The sequence below is a fragment of the Cnephaeus nilssonii genome (assembly GCF_951640355.1).
Source record: "Cnephaeus nilssonii genome assembly, chromosome: 2".
NCBI lineage: Eukaryota > Metazoa > Chordata > Mammalia > Chiroptera > Vespertilionidae > Cnephaeus > Cnephaeus nilssonii.
In genome coordinates this window covers 73,428,681-73,453,576 of record NC_137073.1, presented here as the reverse complement: position 1 = coordinate 73,453,576, position 24,896 = coordinate 73,428,681, and the positions used below count along the sequence as shown (strand labels likewise).

The window sequence follows — 24,896 nt, the reverse complement described above, 5'->3', positions numbered from 1 at the left end:
AATGGGCCCCAGGAGCCCCAGGCCAGCCAAGGGGCGATGGTGGTGGCCGTGGCGGCAGCGGCAGGCGGCTCAGCTTTGTTTTGAATAGATGAAAGAGGCCACCTACACAGTAACCCAAATGATCAGATCTCCCTCCTCCCTATCTACCCAAATCAAGAGGGGAGGGGCGATGGGTGTGGAGGGAGGGTGGGTGGGCAGGAGGCAGAGGGCGGAGGAGGAAGAGGATGAGGAAGGGGGCCAGTTCATCCCACTTTCACAATGGGAAAGTGAAACGCACTAGCACACCCAACCTCTCCAGTCCTCCCCGCCTGCCTCGCTCCCCCCACCTCTTCCCCTCCGCACCTCCCCAGGAGCACCAGCGCCACACAGAGGAACTCTCCGGAGAAGGAGGGTGAGGAGGAAGCGGCACCAGAGCACGCAGGGCTTGCCGCCGCCGCTGCACAAGCTGCTGGAGCAAGCCCGCCAGGTGCTGGCAGCCTGGGGAAGGAAGGCCTATTCTTGCACGAATCTTTGTGCATCGGGCTTCTAGTTTATAATAATAATGGGTTGAAACACCTGATTTGGATAGAAAGCAACCTTCTTTCAGTAACAATGTATTTAAAAGCATTAACTTAGTTTAATAAAATAGAACTGAAAAAAAAATACAAGAGAAAATGTTGATAGAGCTATTCTAAATTTGGTTATCAACAATTGTTACTCACTAATTACTAGATCATTGATTCAACTTCAGATGAGAATAATTCTATGATTCATTTTTTTTAAATTAGCAAAATATTCACCAAATGAGAAATACAGTTCAAAAGGAAGTATAATATATTAGACAGTATAATTGACTTGCTGAGACAACTGGGGAAAACTAACCATTAGCTTCCTCAAATACAGAGTAAGAATTTAGATTTATTCTAAAGTCACTTGAATGCTGAGATTTAGAATGTGCAACCTAAATAAATCAGAGAAAGAAAATAAATCTGTTCACTTCAATGATATATATTTTTTTTGGCTAGCAGAGTGATACATTTTGCTTATATTTCTGATCCCTGAAATTAATTTTTAAGAAATGAAATTATTTCAATACATTATCTGACAATTATTGAGTTATATCGGGAATTTTAAGTAATTAAAATTATGTAATTTTTAAAAAATATGTATTTGTTGATTGTAAAACTTGTTTTATTATATTGGTGGGATTGTAAAACAGTTTTATTAAAATGTATTTTCAAATATAAAATCCTTTCTATAAGATAAAAACATATCCATTTATAATGATGCATTTAAAACGTAAGCAAAATACCCACTGCACAAGCATATACTTTAATCACTTTCTTAACTGTATCTGCCTCTAATACTAAGTTATTGGTATTTCTCTGAAGAACGTGTTTTTGTATGGTCTTATTATTTTGAAAGTTTTTTTTAATAAAAATAAGGTTACCTACAATCTTCAAAACTGAATTTTATGATCAATAATTGTGACACTGTTGACATTTTCAAGTTACTCTTCTCTATAAACCATAATATTTTTATTGGAGAAAACATCCTTTTGATTGTATTAGACTAGAGGCCCAGTGCATGAAACTCGTGCACTCGGGGGGGCGGGTCACTCAGCCCGGCCTGCTTACTCTTGCAGTCCAGAAGCCCTACGAGGGAGGCCCTGCCCACAACCGCTGGCCGGGTAGCCTGGGCCTCCCTCTTTGGGGTGATCGCAGAGCCCCTCAGTCGGTGGCCTGGGCCTCCCTCTGCGGGGCAATCATGGGGCGATGGCGGGGCCCCCCGACCAATCGCATCGCACCCGCCTTGGCGGCGGCCTGGACCCAGGACTGACTTCTGCCACGCCCACAACGGCGGCAGTCAGTGCTGGGTTGTCACGGCACCCGCCACCCAGGAGGGACCGAGAGGTCAGCAGTTCAGCCTGCTCGCCAGTCCCCGCCCACCTGAGCCTGCTGCCACACAGCCTGGCGTTCGGTCGTCCGTTCAGTCGTTTTGGATGTTGCAGACCCTGGCTCTTTATATATTAGGATAGTCTGATAAGTGCAGAGAAATTCTGTTGAATGAAGGATATTCTCAATGCTTTCCTTTATGTTAAAATGTATAAATATTTCAAACCCAGATATTTAACTGTTCCCCCTCCAGTCAACGAAACTTTTCTTGATAATTTTTATAAGACAAAAAAATCACCAAATTCAGATACTACAAAATTAACTGCCTACTAAATGTCATTTTACTTTAATACAAAATATAAACTTATCCAATTAAAAACAGAAGCTCCATCAAAAGTTCACAATCGTTGAGATACTGTAAATGACAGAACTTCTAAAATAAATCTCGAGCTCTTAGTACTTAATTTTTCAGGTCTTCCCTTGTTTTTATAGATAAATTTCAATGTCTTCCTGTTTGCAAGATTTGTTTCCAAGAATTGCTATTTGTTAAACTTTGCAAAAGCTGAAGATTTTGACACTGTATTTGGTGAATACTTTAAGGATTTCCAAATGACTCTGAATAAAAATCTAACCAATATAGTATAAAAGTTTCTTTACTCCCTTCCACGCCAGCCCCCCAACAAAAGCCAATATAGGACACAGGTCAATTTACAAAGCAGTTTTTCACAAAATCACATTTCTAAAATCTCACTGGTATCATGCAGCAAAGAGAGTTGCATACCAGTGTGTGTGTTGTCATCTGAAATATGTTCAACATTATACAACAACCTGATGTACGAAATTTGTGCAAGGGGCTCAGCCCTCGCGGCCCCAGCTGCCTTGCAGCCCCTGCGGCCCCACCCACTGGTCATTCCAGAAGGTCGTTCCACCGTCAGGTCTAATTAGCATACTAGCTCTTTATTATATAGGATTAGCTTCATTATAATAATTCTTTAGTTCTGTGAAACTATACATATCAAATATAAATAAATTTTATGATTACAGTTTTACTTCAATTGGCAGAACAAGCAGATTTTGTTTGCATGCACCACAACCAATTCCTCAAATATTTCTGCTCCATAGGTTTCATAATAGAAACAGTGATTTTACCATGACAACATCCTTTTGGCAAAAACAAGTAATTTTATTTTCCATGTTGGGCTTTTAAATTTACAGAAGCATTTACAACATTTCTGACAGAATAAACTTCCAAAAGCTTTACTATGATTCCTTTTATTGCAATGGCAGAACAAATGCATAAAAGCTTTAAAAAAGTAGAACTATTATTGGAATTAATTGATTTTCTATTTTAAAAGCAGCATTGTTTAGGGTCCTTTTTCTGCTAATGGAATAAAAACATAACAGTTATCACTTCATTTTTCTTATGTGCAAAAGAAAATGAAATAAAAATTGAACAAAATTAATTTTTAAAAAGTTATTTGATCTAAATGAGATCATGTTTCATAAAGACATATGTAAACATCTTATGCACCTATATATATTTGTCATTTTGAGATGCAATCTTTTTCAAATAACTCCTAACTTTTCAAATAGATACTGATACTTTTTTAGCAGATTTGTCATGTCTTTTGATTAGAGTGTGGTCAGTGATATCACTATAATTATCATGGCGAATGGTAAATGTTAATAAACATTTTGTGCATGTTAAATATTGAGAGAGAAATTCAGTACTTCATTATTCAATATATATACATTAATTTTTAAAAATTCATTGTTGCTGGGTTTATAACAACAACAACAAAAGAACTGCCAAAATATAAACTAAATAGGTTTTAGATTTATGCTACATAACAAATGACAAAACTACTGTAGCAAGAGGACTCTGACCACTCTCTTTAATGATCTACAGCAGGACTGTTCTGTCACTCTCCTGTACATATTTCATCAAACCCAACCTCTAACTTCCTGTGTTTTTCTCTGACTCCATCGGCTGACAGCTGGGAATTACATGCTTCACACAGGCCATGGCACAATTTGCTAGTATATCAAGTTGCCAGCAGATGAGCGCACTTACACACTTACCTCACCAGCACTAGAAAAGCAAAGGACTTAGCTTTTCCTCCCTGCCTTGTCAGGGCACACTTCATTTTATTAGCACACACCCTGCATGCTGCTCTAAAAGGGAGAAGTTAGTTATGTTGTTTCTCAAAAAGGTTGAAAAAAGAAAGATGAAGTTTTTCCAATGTAGATGTTTTACATACTAAAATGAAATCTCTTCACTACACTTGTGTCTTATATGCTACTAGATTAAAAAAAAACCATGGGAGATGATGTAAGTACAATGTGGAGGTCTACAACTTACTATATATATATATATATATATATATATATATATATATATCCTATCTAATAATAGAGTACCATGTAAATTACCATCACTCCGCTACGCCCACGATTGGGCGGCGGGAGGCTGGGGGGCGGGACTTGGGTGGCCTATCCGGCCATTGAGAGGCACGGATCTGCTGCCACTGAGCAGGGCTACGCTGCAGTTGAGAGACGAAGGGGGCGGGACTCCCGACCCCTGTGCCTCTCAACGGCCAGATCCAGGGCCGCTGAGGGGGTCCAGCCCCCTGCGCCTCTCAACAGCAGGTAGCCCCCCTCAGCGGCTGCGGACCATCAAAAGTGGGGGAGCGAGCTCTGGCCTCAGTCAGCGAGCCACAGAAACCCGGCAGAGGATGGAGAGCAGCGACGAGGAAGACATGGAGAAGCACCGCATCCACCTACGCCCCGTCACTCTGCGCACACGCTGCACCTCCTGCCCTGTGAAGTCCGGATTAACCGGCCCGCCCCTGTGGGGCGCTTTTTCACCCCGGCCATCCCTCAGGGTCCCGATGGACTCAAAGTGTCGTTTCGGGCCGCAGTCTGAGGGGCGAGGAGGTGGAGGTGCCGCCTGGCCTGCTGGGATACGTGATGGTGATGGAAGAGAAGTCGGTGGGAAAGCAGGACTTTTCAGCGGGATCCGACAAGGACGAGCAGGAGCTGGTGGAACCCCCGGAGGCGCTGGAGCGGGACTTCGACCGCTTTATTCGTGCCTCCGCCAGTTTCAGCCGCTTCACCCTGTGGGGCCTGGAGAGCATCCCTGGCCCGGATGCCAAAGTGCGTGCGGCCCTGACCTGGCCCAGCCTCACCAAAGCGATCATAAACAGGTGCCGCAGGACTGAGAACCAGCGCTTGAAACTGGAAGCCACCGATCCCTTCACCAGCTCTCCACTTTGGATCCACTGAGTCCACCACCCCAATAAATGAGCTCTTTCACAGCAAAAACAAAAACAAAACAAAACAAAAAAAAAGTGGGGGACCTGGGTGCCTGGTGCACGAGCGGACAGGCACCCAGCTCCACCGCGAAAAGGGACCCTACACGTGCATGATTCAATCATGCACTGGGCCTCTAAAATATATATATATATATTTCAGAGAGGAAGGGCGATTCTCAGAGACAGAGAGATGGAAACATCAATGATGAAATCATTGATCAACTGCCTCCTGCACACCCCCCACCGGGGACTGAGCCCAAAACCCGGGCATGTGCCCTGACCTCCTGGTTCATAGGTTAATGCTCAACCACTGTCCCACACTGCCCAGAAACTTACATAACTTTAGAGTAGCCAAACCAGACATAAAGTCATTACAATCGTAATATTCTAGGTATTATACTAACTTTCCCAATATTGTATGATTTCAGTGAACACAAAAAGTTTAAGGCTAAAACAATGTTTTTACTTATACATGGGTAAGTAAGCGGTGATTCCTCTTATTTACCAATATATAAGAAACTCAACAGTAAGCATAGGTTTCCTTTCTTTTACTGTTTTTGAAAAGTAACTCAGTACATAAAGAAATCTACATGACATTTGGAAATGATTAACTGATTCATTTCAAAGATTGACTTAAAATGCAAAGATAAAATCTAAATCATGGAAATATACTCAGATTATCTGTAATTATTTGGTCATAAGTCTTGTACACCAATCAGCAAAAGCAACAATAACAAAAGTCATATCACAAGTGGGGATAAATTTGAGGAGTCAACCTGAAAATTCTGAATGGCCAACATCAGCTTACTAGAGAGTAAGTATGGGTAGGCAGAGAAGGCAGAAAGAGAGGGAGACAATTGAGAGATACACAGCAAATACAAAAAGAGAGAAAGATGAACACTGATGGAGAGGCAGGAAAGAATGACAGACACAGACATTCAGGAGGCAACCAATCGATGTGTTTCTTTCACATTGATATTTCTGTCTTTCCCTGTCTCTTCCACTCTCTCTAAAAATCAATGGAAAAAATATCCTCAGGTGAGGATTAAAAAAATAATAAAAATGAATTAATTAGTTAATTAAAATATTTACTGGTTTCCCCTGTACCTGTATGACAAGGTCCACAGTATTTGCCACTCCAAGTCCTGGCCTGGCCTACCTGTCCAGACCACTTTAAGTGTGCTGAAAGCACCAAGCTGTTTCATGACTCTGACCTGCTGCTCTCCTCTTTCCTTATTCTGTACAGGAAACCACTCCTTAGAAGTCCATAGTCAGGAGTCTTATCCTTGATGAAACTTTCTCTGACCTCTCTCCTCCTACTGCAGACTTTCAGTAACTTTCTCCTCTGGAGTTTCACTGTATCTCAGTACTTCTATTATAGCACCTACCAAATACTATTTCATTTTTTTTATGTTTTTCTCCCCTACTAGATTAAAATATCATCTCTTTCCACAACTACCATCTATTGAAGAACCTTAAAGAAACAGGCACCTAGTAATTGTTAGATAGACTAATGCGTGAAGACTTTAGCTGCTTCATCGGAGTAAAGAAGAAAGTAGGTAGAAGTAAGGATTAGCCTCTTACCTGTTTGGAGTTGGTTAAATACAATTTTGCTCCCAAATTTAAAATCTGCAGTTTTACAAGATCATCTTCATTTGTGAAGCTTTTAGCCATCTTCCTCAAAACATCAGGGGCAATTATAGGAACTCGCTCACAGTTTTCTCCAATTAGCCAAAGAATACTTGCTCTAGCCACAGGGACCTAATGTTAGAAGTAGACAATATGGTTACAAATAAGATAAGCATGATCTCCTTAATATTAACATAGAAAAGTCTTTAAGTATTACCAAGGTGTTACATCTGTCAATTCATTTAATGTATATCTGGGAAGTGCTCCTATATTTATGGATTTTCTTTAGTTATTAAAAAATAAACACACAGGAAATCACAAAACTGATTTCGGGATAATGTCTTAGAAAAGATTCATAGAGGAAAAAATCACTGGTCTAGAATCGATTCTATCAGAGATCTGCAAATTCTTAGACTGAATCTGGCTGGCCATGCCCATTTGTTTATGTATTATTATTGCTGATTTTGTGCTATACTAGCAGAGGTGAGTGGCTGCAACAAAGTCCATAAGAATAGCAGTTTACAGAAAAAGTTTGTGGACCTCTGCTCTAGGGCACTGATTTACAAACCTCGATGCCCAGAAAAATCATCTAGGGTTCCTAATAAAACTGCAGGGTTCTGGTATCGCTCCAAGATAGTTCTATGGTGGGGCCCAGGAATTCACACTTTTATGAAGCATCACAGATGATTCCTGAGACAGGTGGTCTGTCTGCAAACCATGTTTTGAGAGTCATGGATAATATAGAAAAAAGAATAGATCCACTACAGGCTTTGATTCCAACTGTTTATGTCCTCTATCTACAGCACTAGGAATATATAAAACTGATAAGATCATCAAGATTTGGCTTACAAAATCATTAATCCTAGTCTATTATTTGGTCACCAACAAAAGAAATAGGAATAACATAAATTTGTCCAATACTGCATTTTGGCATTAAATATTTTTAATAATGAAATTTTTTAAAATAATGTACATTTTTACATAATTTGTTTCTTAAAAATTACTGCTTTGTAACAAATTGGAAACCTTCCATCAACACCATTAAGACCATTATTTCAGAGTATGTACATTAGTTTTATTTCTATCTGTTTACTTGTATTATCCCCTATTCCAAAAGGAATTTGAACTGGTGTGTAAATTAGTTTCTGTGAACATTTTCACCTAGTATGGAAAATTAGCTTTTTTAAGAAATGAAAAAGCCAATAACTATCATTAAGAGATAGCATCACAATAATAGATAACATTCTTTTTAAAAAGTCCTTTTCCAATTCCTCAAATAAAGCCCTAATATTTTCATTACAGTTTCACAGCTGCACATATAACTGTTAAAGAAGAAAGTGAGAATAAGGACCTTTGCACAGCTAAAATTTTATCACAATATCCACCATCTCAAATTATTTCAAAACACCCATTTTATGAAATAACATAAAATTATTAATACCCCTAAGTTGGGTCTTTCACCAGAATGAGAATGAGGTAATCAAAAAGGCTTTAAAATAAAAATATGTATTTGCAAATAGTATAATAGCATCATTTTTAAATTAATATTAGAATAAGTTTAGTAAGCAAGAAATTAGCATACTTATGCAATTAAGTATAAGTATTAAGTATAAGTAATAAGTACAATATTAAATGCTATTGTAAATCCATTTATGCAGTATGATGACTGATATCCTTACTGTGTGTATACTAATTTCTAGAAAGACAGGGGTTATTTCTCCTGTTCCAAAGGTTACACTGCATTACGACCTGACTCCCAATCTATTATTTTAAATTGGGCTACAGAATAATATAATTGAGTGGTACATTAAATTTTCTGGTATGAAGCAATTCAAGTTGCCTGCCATAGTGAAAGGTGCCTCTAAATAAGAATATATGGGCAACTTCAGATTTCAATTATGCTAGGTTTGTTTTTCTTAAATATTTTATTACATATTGCTAGTGTAAAAATTAGAATTTTATGACATATAAAAATCTATTACCCCACTTTAAGTAATTTTCTTCTGGTAACACACTTATAATTCTCTTCTGCAATTAAAAAGGCAGTCCCAAAAAGTTGTGGTTTTTTTCCCCAAAAAGTTTTAAGAAATTGTTTCTATTCCTATTCATTAATAAACTAAGATTATTATTGTTATTTTTATTCCTTGCCTGAGGATGTGTTTTTATTGATTTTTTTTTGAGAGAGAGAGGAAAAGAGAGTGAGAAAGGGAAACATTGATATGAGAAACATCTATCGGTTGCCGCCCGTATGTGCCCCAACTGGGGCTTGAACCTGCAACCTAGGTTTGACCGGGAATCAAACCCGTAGCTTTTTGTTGTACAGGATGACGCTCCAACCAACTGAGCCACCAGCCAGTGCATCTATTCCTATTCATTAATATGCTAACATTAAAATAACAATACGTGCAGGAGGCAGGTGATTGATTTCTCTCATCAATGTCTCTTTTCCTTTCCCTCTCTCTATAAAATCAATAAAAACTTATTTTTAAAAATAACAAAAAACCCTTATAATTACATACATTTAAAACACAACTCGTTGAAAACATTAAAAATCAATAAATTCTCATGTTCACAATGAAAACCTGAAGGTAGTGGTGGTGGTTTGGGGGAGGGAGGGTGCAGAATAATATTCAGAGGTAATAAAATTAAGTAAACACTTTGATAACTTAGAAAACTTCTCCATGATAAGAAATAATATCAATATCAATATGCCAAACTTTTAGTGATGGCATTTTGTTAAAAAGCTTAGGAAATTGACAAACCCAATGTTTCTGTGCATGTGGAGGGAATCAGAATCCTAAGATTTTCAGATTTCAGCCCTCTTTCTCTCCCAATTAAGTATAGTACTCTCACTTGTATACCACTGACACTGATACTATGACTCCATGGCCACTATATTCAAAGATTTTAAGCGAGTGACAAAAGAGCAAGTAAGAAAATTAACCACTTTTTGTTCGCCGTGATCTTTTCAACTACAGAATATACAGAAACGCTGAATTAAAACCAAACTAACACACATGTATGTAGTTGATATAATACTTTCATTATGAACCTCTGCTTTTCAATATTTTCAAGGACAAACTAGATTGTAAATGACTTTGCCTGATGCTTTATTCTAAATGCCTTGAGCATGTGGTTAAGTGCACTTTTTAAACTTCTACCAGAAGGCAGTTTCCACTGCCATTTTAACCCATTAACTTGGCTGGAAAACAAATAATGATTCCTAGCTCACCACAGCCGTTAAGAAAGACATCTAGAAAGATTTTACAGATCACTCTGTAAGCAGTTCAGTTTAAAAGCTATTGTGTTTCCACACCAGCCCATTGCACAGTGCAACAGTTTAAGTCCTGCAAAAACATCAATTTTATTTATTTAAATTTGTCAAAGGCAAAATCAGTAGACATCTAAGTAAACTGCATACAAACAGCAAATCAGATCCAAAATTCTATATCTGGACTCAGTATGTATTAAAATTTAAGTCTAAATTAAGCTGGGGTTAACTTGCAAAATGGCAGGCATTTGGGGAGGCACCTGGACAAGAAGTACAGAAAGTACAGAAAAACGTCTTTCAACTGTATTTTTATGACATGAAATCCTTGTCTGTCCCATTAAACATTATGTGAAATCCTGTTAGAACAATCCTCTGGTAGTATGCATTTTATTCTGGAAGAACTTTGCTCCCAAAAAAGTATTTACTACAAGTGAAAGATACTCCAAAGAATAAAATATTCACAATAAGAACATATAAGCTGACCGCACTATCAACATATATCTATTCAATTAAAATAAAATTTAAAAGTAGAATTAATTTAAATTTTAGTGTTTACATTTTCAGCTATGTTACTTACTAGATAACAAATGGAATGAAAAGTCTTGAATACAGTAAAATCTGTGTTCCCTTTTTTAAAAAATTACACAACTAATATCTATTGAGCTCTTACTATGTACCTGGCACTGTTTTTAAGGACTTCACCCATTTTTCTCAATCAGTTATTACAAAAGCCCTTGGTAGTAGGCTCTACCATTATCCCTACTTGATATATGAGGAAACCAGGCACAAAGGGGTTAAGAACTTGCCCAACATCTCATAGCTTGTCAGTGGTAGAACTCAGACTGGAATTCTAAGTCTGAATCCAGAGTTCACCAAAGCCACTGGGCAGACAAAAAAGAGTGTGCTATACCGGAAAAATACGAGCCAGCAAGGCAAGAAGACCACTTCCTGCTCCCAGACTGATTATGTATATTACGGAGACAAAAAATTTCACTTCAGTGCGTCTATTTACTCATTAATCAAACCAAGGCTCACTCCCATTCTTCTGCCACTCTGTGCAATGGCTCTCTTATGGCCTTCTGCAGCTTCCCTAGAGCCAGGGAGGGTCTAGGTCAATCTCTAGCCTACTCCTGTGCCCATGCTTGATGGGGCCTTTTCCCACTTCTGTTCAACTCTTGTTTTATGAATTAGTAAGGTGGCCAGGGTGGAAAGAAGTCTGTCTCCTCCTCCACTTCTGTTCCCCTCCTCCCAGAGGGGAGATGAGCCAGGAGTCACTAAAAACAAGCTCAATACTGTCCTCTGGCTCTGGTCAGTTTTGACTGTAAAACCACAGTGGTTTAAGATACTATTCTTGGATTTAGGGTGAAATAGGTAGAGATTCATAAGAAAGAGCTCTTTGAAAGCTCTGAGACTATGCCACTCATTTTAAAATCACTTGCCGATATTTAAGAGTTATCCAGTATTTGATGAGATTATTAAAACCCTGCTTTCCTTTCCATGTGGCTATTGTCCTTATGTGAATAACTCTTGACCGATCAGAGATTGTGGAATTTCAATCACCCCTCTTTCCTGACCTTAAAGCTGTTGCCTGCTAATCCCTCAGCACCTCCTTCTGGAGTGACTTGTGCCTCCCAATTGTTTTAGGGTCTGCATCACAAACTATCTTGCCTTGTCTCACTTCAAGCACTTCAGCTTCCTCAGATAATGTTAAGTAACAACACATCATCATCTTTTCATTTTCCAAAAGTTCAAGTTTTTACTGTAGAATTGCATATAGTTTTCTTTGTAATTATTTTAATCTCTCCTATATCACATTCCCAATTTGTCTATTTTTGCTTTCTCTCTTTACCTTATCAGACTCAGGAAGGATTTACTATTTTATTATCTTTCCAAAGGACCAGATTTAACATATATTTATCAATTTCAACTTTTTTTATATTCTATTTTACAAAATCAACTTTGATCCTGCTTAAGTTTTATGCTTTGTTTTATTGTTTTGTGGGTGTGCTTTTTTCAAATTTGTTTGGACAAATTCTTTTATTTCTAATTTCTTTATTTTAAAAAATGGTAGCAGTTAGCCACATCCCACACATTTGTAGTATGTTCTTTTCTGTGTTTCATGGAGAGCTTGCATTTATTCTCTTAACTTTTCCTTTGTTCTAAGTGTCTTTTCTTACTTCACATCTGGTCCGGTATGCTTTTAAATTATTTAATTCTAACTAAAATTTAAATCTTTTAAGTTTTCTTACGTCCAACTACACTTTTAAATTTTCTATGGATATACCCATAAAAGTGGATATTATCTGTTCAAGAAATATAAGGTTTTAGCTAGACTTACTAAATCAAGCATTTAGTCTATTATTTAATTTCCCTATGTCCTTAAGTCTACATCTTCCTTAAAATCTCCTAGGTATATCTTATATGAGAGAACTATATTAAAGTCACCCACCAAAACTGTATTTTATATTTGTCCTTATATTTCCTATAGACTTTTCCTTTACATATTTATGTAGTTGCCATATTTTTTTGTGTGCAGATAGGTTTATGCTTCTTCGTTTCTTTGTAAATTGTCCTATTTTTCATTTTATGATGTTCCTTTTTATGTTGTTAAATGCTTTTAATTTTAAATCTCACTTCCTCATTCGTGTTCATTTAATATCTCTTTCCCTATCTTCTTATTTCAACTCTTATCATTTTGATTATGTTATTTAATTATAAATGGACTGTAGCTAGCTTTTGTTTTTCACTCCAATTTGAAAGTCTGTTTTTTAATGAAAGAATTCACTCCATTCATAGTTAGGGTAGAATATGTTTGACTTTGACTTTTAAAAATTTATTATTTTAAAATATTTATTTTACATTATTACTTTTTCCCTTTATGAATTTGGTATTTCCACCATATTTTTATATTCCACTAATAATTATCTTCTGACAAAAAATAAAAACAAAAACAGGCTTTGCTATACTGGATTCATAAGAAAATATTTAATTGGGTAATATTCCAACAACTATTGTAGAGAAAGTTGATGTAATAAAATGGCCTCATGTATTATCTCTCCTCTTTGTCTTTCCCTATCTAGTAGTCCCCTATCTAGTTATTGGTTAGAAAAGTGATTCTTACTGAAGGATATACCACATCCCTAGAAGGTATCTAAATATATGTAGGAGTATTTGTGGTTGTTACAATGACTAAAAATGCTACTGTAATTTGATGCTTGGTATGCACAGATGCTGGATGTCCATTTCAGTGGACTTGAGGAAAAAGGTGTACCCACTCAGCTCCCATCAATAGATCACTGACAAATAATGTCAAACATCTGCTCCATATTTGGCAAACAAGGACCATGTCCATCTAATGTCCAATTTATCAATGATTTTGGACAAAAACAATAAAAATTCTGGCCAGGTCAGTGAGTAGGACAGTGAATTGAATACGAGAGAGAGAGATAGAAAGAGAGAAGAAATGGAAGATAGACAGCATAATGTATTAGTTATGAAAGCAGACCTACTAGCTATGTGAGCTTAGGCAAGTTGCTCAACCTATGTGTGCCTCAGCTTTCTCTCATGTAAAATGGGAATTCTAATAGAATCTACCTTGCATAATTGTTATTAAAATTAATAATTTTTTTATTTTTAACATGCTTAGAATAGTATTTGGCATATGAACAGCATTATAAGAGTTCTGTTAAGTAAGTAAAATATAAAAGGGGCCAAGAGATCACTTACTAAATTTAAACTTCATCAAGTGTGTCTTCTTTAAAGACATTAAATATATTCATGATCATAATAACAGCTTATACTACACACTAAATGGTTCACATACATTGACTCATATTCTTCACAATAGGTCTGAAAGTTATTAGTATTACTGTTCCCATTTTACAGATGAAAAAACTGAAGCATAGAAGTCAAATAAATGATTTCTTAAGCATAACTGTGTGTATGCTTAAATTCACAAAGTTAGTAAAAGGTAGAGACTAAATTTGATCCCAAGCCATCCAGTTTTCCAATCCACTCTCTTAAGCCCTATACCTCACATACACAATCTTTATGAGAAGTCCTGACTTTGATAACTAATCAACAGTAAGAGTGGATATGAGGACAAAGGAACTCTCTGGTGAGAGATGTGGTAGAAACTCAAATGGTAAGTGACTCCTGTTGAGTCTGATTCTCATCTTCAAGATAAAGGTGCAATTGCCCTAAAAGCTTTACTAACACCCTGAAGGAAGGGAAATTTTGCCATAAGAGACATTAAAAATTGGTAGGCTCCAAACCTTGCCATCCATTACCTTTCACTACACAAATATGATCCCTCTGAATAGGCAAACTATAGATTACCCAATCTTTAAAGAAGGAAATTACATACTCCCTTCCTAAAACACAACCCTTTCAGTTATAGAACATTAGTTATCAAACTATAATATTCAAGGAACAGGCATAGTAAAAGGCAAACACAATGGAGAAGAATTTGAAAAAAAATCAGGTAAAAGCCATAGAGAGCGTATGTTTTAAAAGGGAAGTGGTCAGTGAAATCAAATGTTAACAAAAGATCAAAAAAGATATGGAAAGCAAATTATCTACAGGATTTAATAAGAGGGAGATAGTGACCTTGGAAAAAGTAGGAATCAAAATCAGACTGTGATGTGTTGAAGAGTGTGAGGTGAGGAAATAAAATTATTTTCAGATAATTTTTTCCAAAACTTTAGTTTTAAAGGGAAGAAGAGAATGAAATGAAACACAGATAAAACAGCTAACATGCACTACTTCTATGTATTAAGAGCTTTACATATCTATAATAATAAAAGAGTAATATGCTAATTAGACCGGACAGCCAAACCACCTTCTGGACAAAGCCGGGGCTGCGAGGGCCGAGCCCCTTGCACGAATTTCATGCATCAGGCCTTTAGTATTAACTAATGAAATACACCAATATAGGTTCTTCTTCTGTCACTATTGTACAGATGGGAAAAGTGAAGCAGAGATTTTAATGTAAGGACATGGAACTGGTAAGTGATAGAACTAAGATTAATATTTATTTTTTAATAACATTTCACTATATTTGTTCTAGCTTTCTCTCTACGTATACAAATACATTTTGATTTCTGAATAGATAAAAATTGTAGACATGCCCTTTAACCTCAAAATACTTCAGTTTGAACTTCCTAATAAATGTTCTTACATAACCAGAGTAAAATTATTTAAAAAGCAGGAAATTAAACCATCAACCAGTACTATTATCTAATCTACAGATTTGATGGAGATTTTGACAATTATCCCTATACAATCCTTTATAGCAAAAGAAAATCCCCATTTATTTTAACAAAACTGTAATATACTGAGTAAAATTCAGTTTAGCCAGCAAAAATTGGTACTCACAGTGATACTGTCCAAGAGTTTGGCCATATGTTTAATAATTTCACCATGTTGTGCAGGTTGCATTTGCAGTAATTTCTTAATAACAACCACACTTTCAGCAACAACTATTTCTGAAAAAGAGATTATTCATATTAAACATGTATAATTCAATTCAAATTCAAATTAGCAAAATATTCTACATGTCTTAAATGACTAGGTGAAAACTACAACTATGAATGTACTTTGAAATTTTTGGGGTGAATATCCATCTTAAATAGAAGAGTATACTTTAATTTCTAACATATTATTGTCTCTTGGATTATGATATTCCTTTCTAATCTCTGCTTCTTTAAATTGTAAACAAAATGATATTTCTTTTTCTTCTCACAATTAACATATGGTAGGTATCTTAGTATCATCATTTTATTTTTCAATTACAGTTGACATACAATATTATATTTGTTTCAGGTGTATAACATAGTGATTAGGCATTTACATACCTTACAAAGTGATCACCCTGATAAGTATAGTACCCATCTGACATCAGACATAGTTATTACAATATTCCCTATGTTGTACTTGATATCCCTGTGACTATTTTTATAACTCTAATTTGTATATTTTAATCCCTTCCTCCAATCCCCTTCCCATCTGGTGACCCTTTGTAGCTATGAGTTTGTTTATGTTTTATTTGTTCCTTTATTTTGGGGTGTATGTGTGTGTGTGTATGTTTAAGATTTCACATGTAAGTGAAATCATATGGTGTCTTTCTCTGTCTGACTTATTTCACTTGGCATAATACCCTCTAGATTAGGGGTGGAGAATGTTCAGTTCACAGGCCCTATAAGGCCCACAAAATCACTTGGTCTGGCCCTGCCAAGGCATCAGGGGTGAGTTAATTAAAAGTCTGACGAAATATAGCAGGCTAATTTTTAAGTTGATAATTTTGTATGGCCCACAAATGATGTTATAAATATCCAAATGGTTCCCCAACCCTGCTCTAAACCCATTCAGGTTGTCTCAAATATTAAGATTTCATTCTTTTTTATGGTTGAGTGAATGAGACCCGGCCCTCATCAAACTTACACTCTAGCAGAAAACATTACATGGTTATGCACGTAATTACTACACGAAGTAAAATATGACCTAAGTGTGAATTTAAAGACTCCTTAGTATAAAATTTTTTAATTTTAAAAGATATTCTAAAGCTAGCCTAAATAAGAAAAAAATGTATAATTGTAATTATCCTCATGCAGAGGCAGGATTGGCTATAGTTTAACTATATACTCAATATTATTTATTCTTTGGTGCTGTATTAGTTCCCCATTGTTGTTGTTACCGATTACCAGAAACTTAGTGGCTTAACACAACACACATCTATAATAATAAAAGCATAATATGTTAATTAGACCAGACATCCTTCCAGACGACCTTCTGGACGAAGCCAGTGGCCGGAGGGAAGCCCTGGTCACGGGTGCCAGAGGGAAGCTGGTGCTGGCAGCTGGGGGAAGAAAGACCTACTCTTGCACAAATTTCGTGCATCGGGCCTCTAGTTTATTATAATCTTACAATTCTGGAGCCAGAAGTTAACATGAGTTTTATGGGCTAAAATCAAGGTGTTGACAGGATTACGTTCCATGGGAAAACCTGTTGCCTTTTCCAACTTGTAAAGGTTGTTGGCACATATGATAAAGAGTTAAAGAATCAAGTATTATGGGCTAATAATGATTATGCAACCATAACTAGACAGTACAATTTAAGTTTCTTAATATAAAAACTGTAGAAAAAAAATCATGGTTCTAAAGAGAGTTTTGGTTTACCAAAAACAAAAGCCTAAAAACATTAAAATATCAATGTTTTCATGATTAAATCCTCCTACTTTTAAGAGTGATTATAAATTATATTAGTCTCCCATTACCTATTTATAAAGTAATCTATTCCTCCTTTAAAAGTGCTACAGGGTAGAATATTCATCTTTTAAATCAAAGTCAATAAAAATATTTTTGAGAAATTAATGTGCTATAAGCTGAAGTAGAAAAATGTGTGCTTTTAAATTCACAGCTTGAAAATTTTATAAGAGAAAAAAGGGTCAAAATATAAAATTGAAAAATCTTGAATATATTTTGTACTTAAAAGAGCAAATTTGTGTTCTAACTAATTTGTGGTGCTTTACTGTATGCAATTAAATTTTAAAATAACAACTACCATGGTAAACCATGGTTTAAAAATTGTAATTTTAAATATAACCTAAGGTGTGTCTTATTTGATCAAATAGAAAGTCATTATTAAAGATGTAAGAAAATAAAAACATGTTTTTGAACTCATATTTTACAGTGTGATATAGAAATAGATAAAAAGGATATTATTAAAAGTAGAAAATAGATAAAATGTATACTTAGCATCCTATTTCCTCTAGTTACCTCCTACAGTCAATTTGTTTAAGAATCTATATACCTGATAATTTACGTTGCCACAGTTATTTAGAGTTTTACTACTACATGTAGAAAAGTATTCTATCAATAATAACATCTTGAGTTTATAGGTAAAAGATTATAATTTTATGTTTACAATAAAAAACACTCCTGTTTGGGGATGAATTTTGTTTCAATTATCTTTTCATCATAAGTACTTATAACAATATTCCAGTTTTATAAAGAGATCTACATGTGAAAAAAAAGATAATTAGGAATAAAAGAGTTATTGTAGTGAAAAGTGATTTTTCAAATAAAATAATCAATTTGTTATGTTTAAACTATGGTTGCTATGCCATATATTCCTGTGTCTAGATATGACATAATTTAGAATCCCACAAATAATTTCAAGGATTTTACATTAAAAATTATGCTTTTCTTAAAAAGAATCTCATTTTAATCAAATACATAATTATAATAAATATCCTCTACATAAACTATTTTAAAGGTGACAGGTGACTCATTTTTCTCTCTCTCTAAATGGCCTCATTTAATCTAAAGCCATACCATAGAAATAACTGACATTTCACCACAGAACAGTACCTAGATTATATATTTTACCATCTAGTTTTACAAAATGTTTAGATATTGTAGGGCTTAAAAACATGAAACTGTTCCAAACTGATGAGTTCTAAATCTAGGATTAATCTTGTATCTCTGGGAATAAACGTTGATGGTAACACATTCAACATACTTTTTTGATCTAGCAACTTCTCCAAGGCACAGAGTCATTTGCCTGCTTTTAGCACCCTCTGCAGGTGAACCAATATTATACATGGCTTACATGCCATTGAAAAGCAAAATAGAGCCTTTGAGACAGGGTACAATGAAGGTAATTAAATTGTGAAGAAATAAAACAAATTATACTTTCTTAGTTCTGTTCAGGCAAGACAGATATTTTTTATAAGTTAATTACCCAATTTACTAAAAAACAAAACAAAACTGTGTGTGTGTGTTTCAAAGACAAAATGCTACTCATCATGACCATGCTACTGACATACAGAAAAAAATAAAATGCAAGCATATTCAAATGATAAATTACTTGAAAAACAAAATGAAACTGTCAACTTACCATCTTTGTTGGACAGCAGACACACCAGGCCATTGAGACATGTGTCAGTGACTTCTAAGATGTTTGTTGCACATCTGCCTATAGTTTGAATAGTGGCTGCTGCAAATTGCTTATCCTGGCTTTTCACGTAAGTCTAAAAATATTATTTCAATTAATTTATACAGTGGTACTATATCAAGTGAACAAAACATAATATAATAATACCTATTATATTAAGTTTTGTCAATACAAATATTGCAGCATACATAATCTCATCTATAAGTACAATGGGAGAACTAACTGATGACTTAGCTAAATTTAGTTTCCTTTTTACTTAAAGAATGTGCCTATAAAAGAGGTACATTTTCAAGCCAGATTCATTCACTTGTGGCTACCGTGGCTTATGACTCCAAAACAGACAGAGGGGAGCAATCCCTCAAAGATAGCAATTAGTTTAAAGTGCAAGGCTGAGATAGGATGAGAACTCTCTCTTTGGAGGTTTCAGTTCATTTAGGTTCATTCACAGCATCTGTGAATCTATGAAAAAAAAGGGGTTTATTTTTCAGAGACACTAAATCTAAAAATTGGGAGAAGAGGAAGAAAAAAACCAATATGCTTCCAGAAATATTTTACTTTTAAAATAGTATCTGAATAGTAGTAACTCCAAAATAGTTACAGTGACAACATTTCAATAAAGACTTTATAAATACTCAGTTTACAATAAAACAAAATACCACACTTTTAATAAATAGATTTTCTTTAAAATAATTTTAAAGATACAATGTAAACTAAATATTTATACAAACTTAAAAATAAATAATTCAATTATTTAACAATAGGAAGTTAAAAGATTTTTACAAAATTTATGATAGCCCAAAAGAATTTCACTTGATTAAACTTTCTTAATTTAAAAACTCAGCTTTTATAGAGAATCCAGATATCAACCCAAACCACTATGCTCAATTAATATTTGATAAAGGAGGCATGAACATACAATGGAGTCAAGACAGTCTCTTCAATAAATGGTGTTGGGAAAATTGGACAGATACATGCAAAAAAATGAAACTAGATCACCAACTTACACCATACACAAAAATAAACTCAAAATGGATACAGGACTTAAACATAAGACGGGAAAGCATAAAAATACTAGAGCAATCCACAGGCAGCAAAATCTCAGACATATGCCGAAAGAACTTCTTCACTGATACTGCCCCTAGGGCAATGGAAGCTAAAGAGAAAATAAACAAATAGGACTACATCAAAATAAAAAGCTTTTTTACAGCAAAAGAAACTATCAACAAAACAACAAGAAATCCCACTGTATGGGAGAACATATTTGCAAATGTTATCACTGATAAAGGTTTAATCTCCAACATCTACAGGCAGCTTATAAAACTTAATAAAAGGAAGATAAATGATCCAATAAAGAAATGGGCAACGGACCTAAATAGAATCTTTTCGAAAGAAGACAGAAGGAAGGCCAAAAGACACATGAAAACATGCTCAAAGTCACTAATTATCCGAGAGATGCAAATCAAAACGACAATGCGGTACCATCTCACACCGGCCAGAATGGCTATCATCAACAAATCAACAAACGACAAGTGTTGGCGAGGATGCGGAGAAAAAGGAACCCCCCTGCACTGCTGGTGGGAATGCAGACTGGTGCAGCCACTGTGGAGAACAGTATGGAGTTTCCTCAAAAAACTGAAAATGGAACTCCCATTTGACCCAGTAATCCCACTCCTAGGAATATATCCTAAGAAACTGGAAACACCAATAAGAAAGGATATATGCACCCCTATGTTCATAGCAGCACAATTTACAATAGCTAAAATTTGGAAACAGCCTAGGTGCCCGTCAGCAGATGACTGGATCAGAAAACTATGGTACATCTACACAATGGAATACTATGCTGCCATAAAAAAAGAAGGAATTCTTACCATTCACAGCAACCTGGATGGAATTGGAGAACATTATGCTAAGTGAAATAAGCCAGTCAATGAAAGAAAAATACCACATGATCTCACTCATTTATGGGTAATAAAGAAAATTATAAACTGTTGAACAAAAAGATAGATACAGAGACAGTAAAGCATCAAACAGACTGTCAAATTACAACGGGAAGATTAGGGAGAGGTGGGGGAGATAAGAGATCAACCGAAGGACTTGTATGCATACATATAAGCATAACCAATGGATGCAAAACTCCGGGGGGTAAGGGCATGTTTGGGAGTGGGGGGCCAATGGTAAGATATGTACACATATAATACCTTAATAAAAAATGAGGGGGGGAAAAAAAGAGTTATAAGAAACAAAAAATAAATAAAGTTAAAAAAATAAAATAAAAAATAAAAACTCAGCTTTTATTCTTTACAGAAATGAAAGCACTTTTAACATGCACATTTATATATATGATATATAATAAAATTTAAAATCCAATATTCAACTGAAATCCCAAGGTCAAATGAGAAGTTCATGCTGTAGATTTAACACTATGGTTTATCTAACATGCAAAATAGAATAATACATTTAAATGGTGTCTAAATGACAAATGGAGGAGAAAAATCTAAGAATATCTAAAAACTTACAAATTTAGTGAAAATGGTAGCAAGAACATGATTAATTGTTGAAGAAATAGATTAAACAAATTAAAGTCTCTTAGTTCCACTTAGGAAAGATCAATTATATTTAAAAACTGTTTCCCAGTTGATTACCTAATTTCCTCAACTAAAAATAAGAGTCTTTAGAAAAATTCACTATTTTACTCAAAAAAATTATAAGTAAACATACCTACGAACATAGCAAACACAAAAATAAGGTACAAAGAGAAAAAAATGATAAAATGGATACTGAAGAAATAATATATTAAACAATGGACCTTCTTAAACATCTGATATTATATCACCAATATTCTGAAACAGGTCCAATGTGTCACCTCTATACAACTAGCACCATAAAATTACCCCATCCCAAATGACTGTTTTATTTAAACAATTACATATTTCAAAGTTCAGAAAGACATATATTTAACTTTAAACTGAACAAATGTTAAGAATTAGCACTGTATACAAACCTGAAATTCTCGAAGAAGAGTTGATATGTTGGCTTCATTTGCCAAGTTTGTCAAAATTTCAAGCTATAGTAGAAAAAAGAAGAAGTAAACATTTTGAAACAAACAAAAAAGATGAATTTAATAAAGACTAGGCATTTAATAGAAAGGTAATTTATGCTTTTAAAAGAAGTCACAGTTACAAATGTTGTGAAGCATTATACCCTTCAAGTGAATTTTGTCTCCCTACATCTCATATAGATATTTACAGAGTGCTTAACAAGTAATCACAAAAAAGAGAATCCAACATTTTCCCTAATTGTTTGTTTCAATTTTACAATTTATATCCAATTAACCTAAACAATTTAAGGTAGTGTGACTTGTTTTCTGTTACTAAGAAAATTAGGAAACTACTGCCCTTCATGTAATACCTCTGTGTTCCAGATTAATTGTCTTACTGTGTTTCCTTCATCCTACCATCCCAAATTCTTAGACATTTTAATTATTCTGGATTTAGAGTTACAAGAAATATGCAATTAAAAGCCCATTTCCAATAGGCTCACTAAAAAAAATGTTTTTACTCATAAAAAATATCCAATTAATCTGAAGGAAAGCATGAAAAAGGAAAAAAGGAACGGAGAACAAATGGGACAAACAGAAAACATACAAGATATAGACATAAACACATTCATATCAATAATCACATTAAAAGTAAATGGTCCAAATATTACAATTAAAAGGCACAAATTGTAGAAGTTCTTTATATATTCTAAGTACCAGTCATTTTTCAGATATATGTATGGGTATATTTTCTCCCAGATTATGGCTAGACTTTACATTTTATTTTGATGAGGACATTTAATTTTTCTGTACAATTTAAAAAACAATATCAACATATAGAAAAGGTAAAAATAACTATTTTTGATCTGAAACATTTAAGACCATAGTTGCCAATTTGATATTGCATTGTCCCCAAATACTTCTATGCATATTTCCTACAAACAAGGACATCTACAGACCACAATACAACCAAGAAAATCAAGACATTCACACTGATACATCACATCTATGCGATTGTTACTCTCTAAGTTTCACCAATTATCTCAATAATGTATAATAAAAATACCCAGTTCAATATCACACATTGTATTTGGATGTGTCTTAGATTTTCTTATGATTAAACTCAGTTTCCATGTGAATAACCAATAATTCTAATATTTATAGTCCACCCTTTCCGTATTGGTTTGTAATGTCTCCTCTATTACACAGTACACTTTCATATACACTGTCTATTTCCAGGTTTTCATTCTATTCCACTTCTTTTTCTGTGTTAATATCACATTGTTTTAATCCATATAGTGCTATATCCAAACTACACTCTATACTGTAGTTATCATTCCTTCAAAACAACTCTTATAATCCCTTGTGTTAGCATAAACTGTGCCTATCTCCTACTTGTAACTCTACAACCTCCCAATCAACCTACTAACCAACAACAAAGTCCTCAAAAATGTTATTATTTTAAAATCCACTCAAACATCATCTTTTTCACAAGTTTTTCTAAATCTTTCAGAGAAAAAGACTGTATTTTTTTACAGCACTCAATTCAAATCTCCATAATATTACATACTGTTAAAATTATCTATTTATACATCTGTTTCATTCAGTATACTGTGAGTTATTCATGGTGTGGGCAGCATGTTTTCATTTTGTATTATTAAGATGTAGCACAGTAACTAATACTAGGTGTACCAGTTAATAATGTGGGTTTTTTTCAATAGATGGAGTTACACATATGTTGATATATATGCAATTTGATATGTATGCTATTTTTGTGTATTGACAACAAGCTTTAAAACTTCATATGTCAAATTTGCTGAATGTGTTAACATCATAGATATTTTTACGCTTAAAAATGTCAAATTTCGTGCCAAAAAAAGAACATTTGCCGGAAGTTTTAATTAATTACTTTATTTTGAAGAAAAGGTTATTGTATACTGAAGGAAGCTTATGGTGAACATGCTCCATTTCAAGATGCTTGTGAATGCTAATTTAAACGCTTTATAAGTGATGATTCCTATGTGAAAGACAAAGAACGTCCAGATCAACCGAAAAAGTTTGAAGACCAACAATTACAAGCATTATTGGATGAAGATGCATGTCAAACTCAAAAACAATTTGCAGAAGATTAAACGTTGCTCAGCAAACAATTTCTGATCGTTTACAAGCAATGGGAAAGACTTTAAAGGAAGGAAAATGGATGCCACATCAACTGAATGAAAGACAAATGGAAAACCGAAAAGTCATCAGTAAAATGTTGCTTCCACGGCACAAAAGAAAGTCTTTTTTGCATTGAATTGTGACTGGCAATGAAAAGTGCATTTATTCTGAGAATCCCAAACACACAAAATCATGGGTTGATCCAGCTCAACCATCAACATCGACTGCAAGGCCAAATCGCTTTGGAAAGAAGACAATGCTCTGCGTTTGGTGGGATCAGGAAGGTGTGGTGTATTATGAGCTCCTAAAACTAGGTGAAACTGTTAATATTGATCGCTACCAACAACAAATAATCAATTTGAACCAAGCTTTGATGGTGAAATGACAAGAATGGGCCAGAAGACACAGCAAAGTAATTTTGCTTCATGATCACACACCATCACACACTTCAAAACCAGTTAAAGACACTTTAAAAGATCTTGCCTGGCCCTGGCCGGCTTGGCTCAGTGGATAGAGCATCAGCCTGCGGACTGAAGGGTCCCAGGTTCAATTCCGGCCAAGGGCGCATGCCTGGATTGTGGGCTCGATCCCCAGTGGGGAGCATGCAGGAGGCAGCCGGTCAATGATTCCCCGTCATCATTGATGTTTCTATCTCT

General features: G+C 35.0%; 1 protein-coding gene across 2 annotated transcripts in view; it reads right to left on the bottom strand.

Annotated features, from left to right (window-relative positions):
- The window catches only part of AP3B1 (adaptor related protein complex 3 subunit beta 1), a 191,721-nt gene that overhangs the window by 101,011 nt on the left and 65,814 nt on the right, over nucleotides 1-24,896 (bottom strand). For both annotated transcript variants that reach the window (XM_079798702.1, XM_079798703.1), the window contains exons 12-15: nucleotides 22,045-22,107; nucleotides 18,987-19,119; nucleotides 15,465-15,574; nucleotides 6,773-6,949 (exon numbers count right to left, since the gene is read on the bottom strand). In XM_079798702.1, coding sequence (XP_079654828.1) covers nucleotides 6,773-6,949; nucleotides 15,465-15,574; nucleotides 18,987-19,119; nucleotides 22,045-22,107 — 483 coding nt within the window. The remainder of the gene's footprint in view (nucleotides 1-6,772; nucleotides 6,950-15,464; nucleotides 15,575-18,986; nucleotides 19,120-22,044; nucleotides 22,108-24,896) is intronic.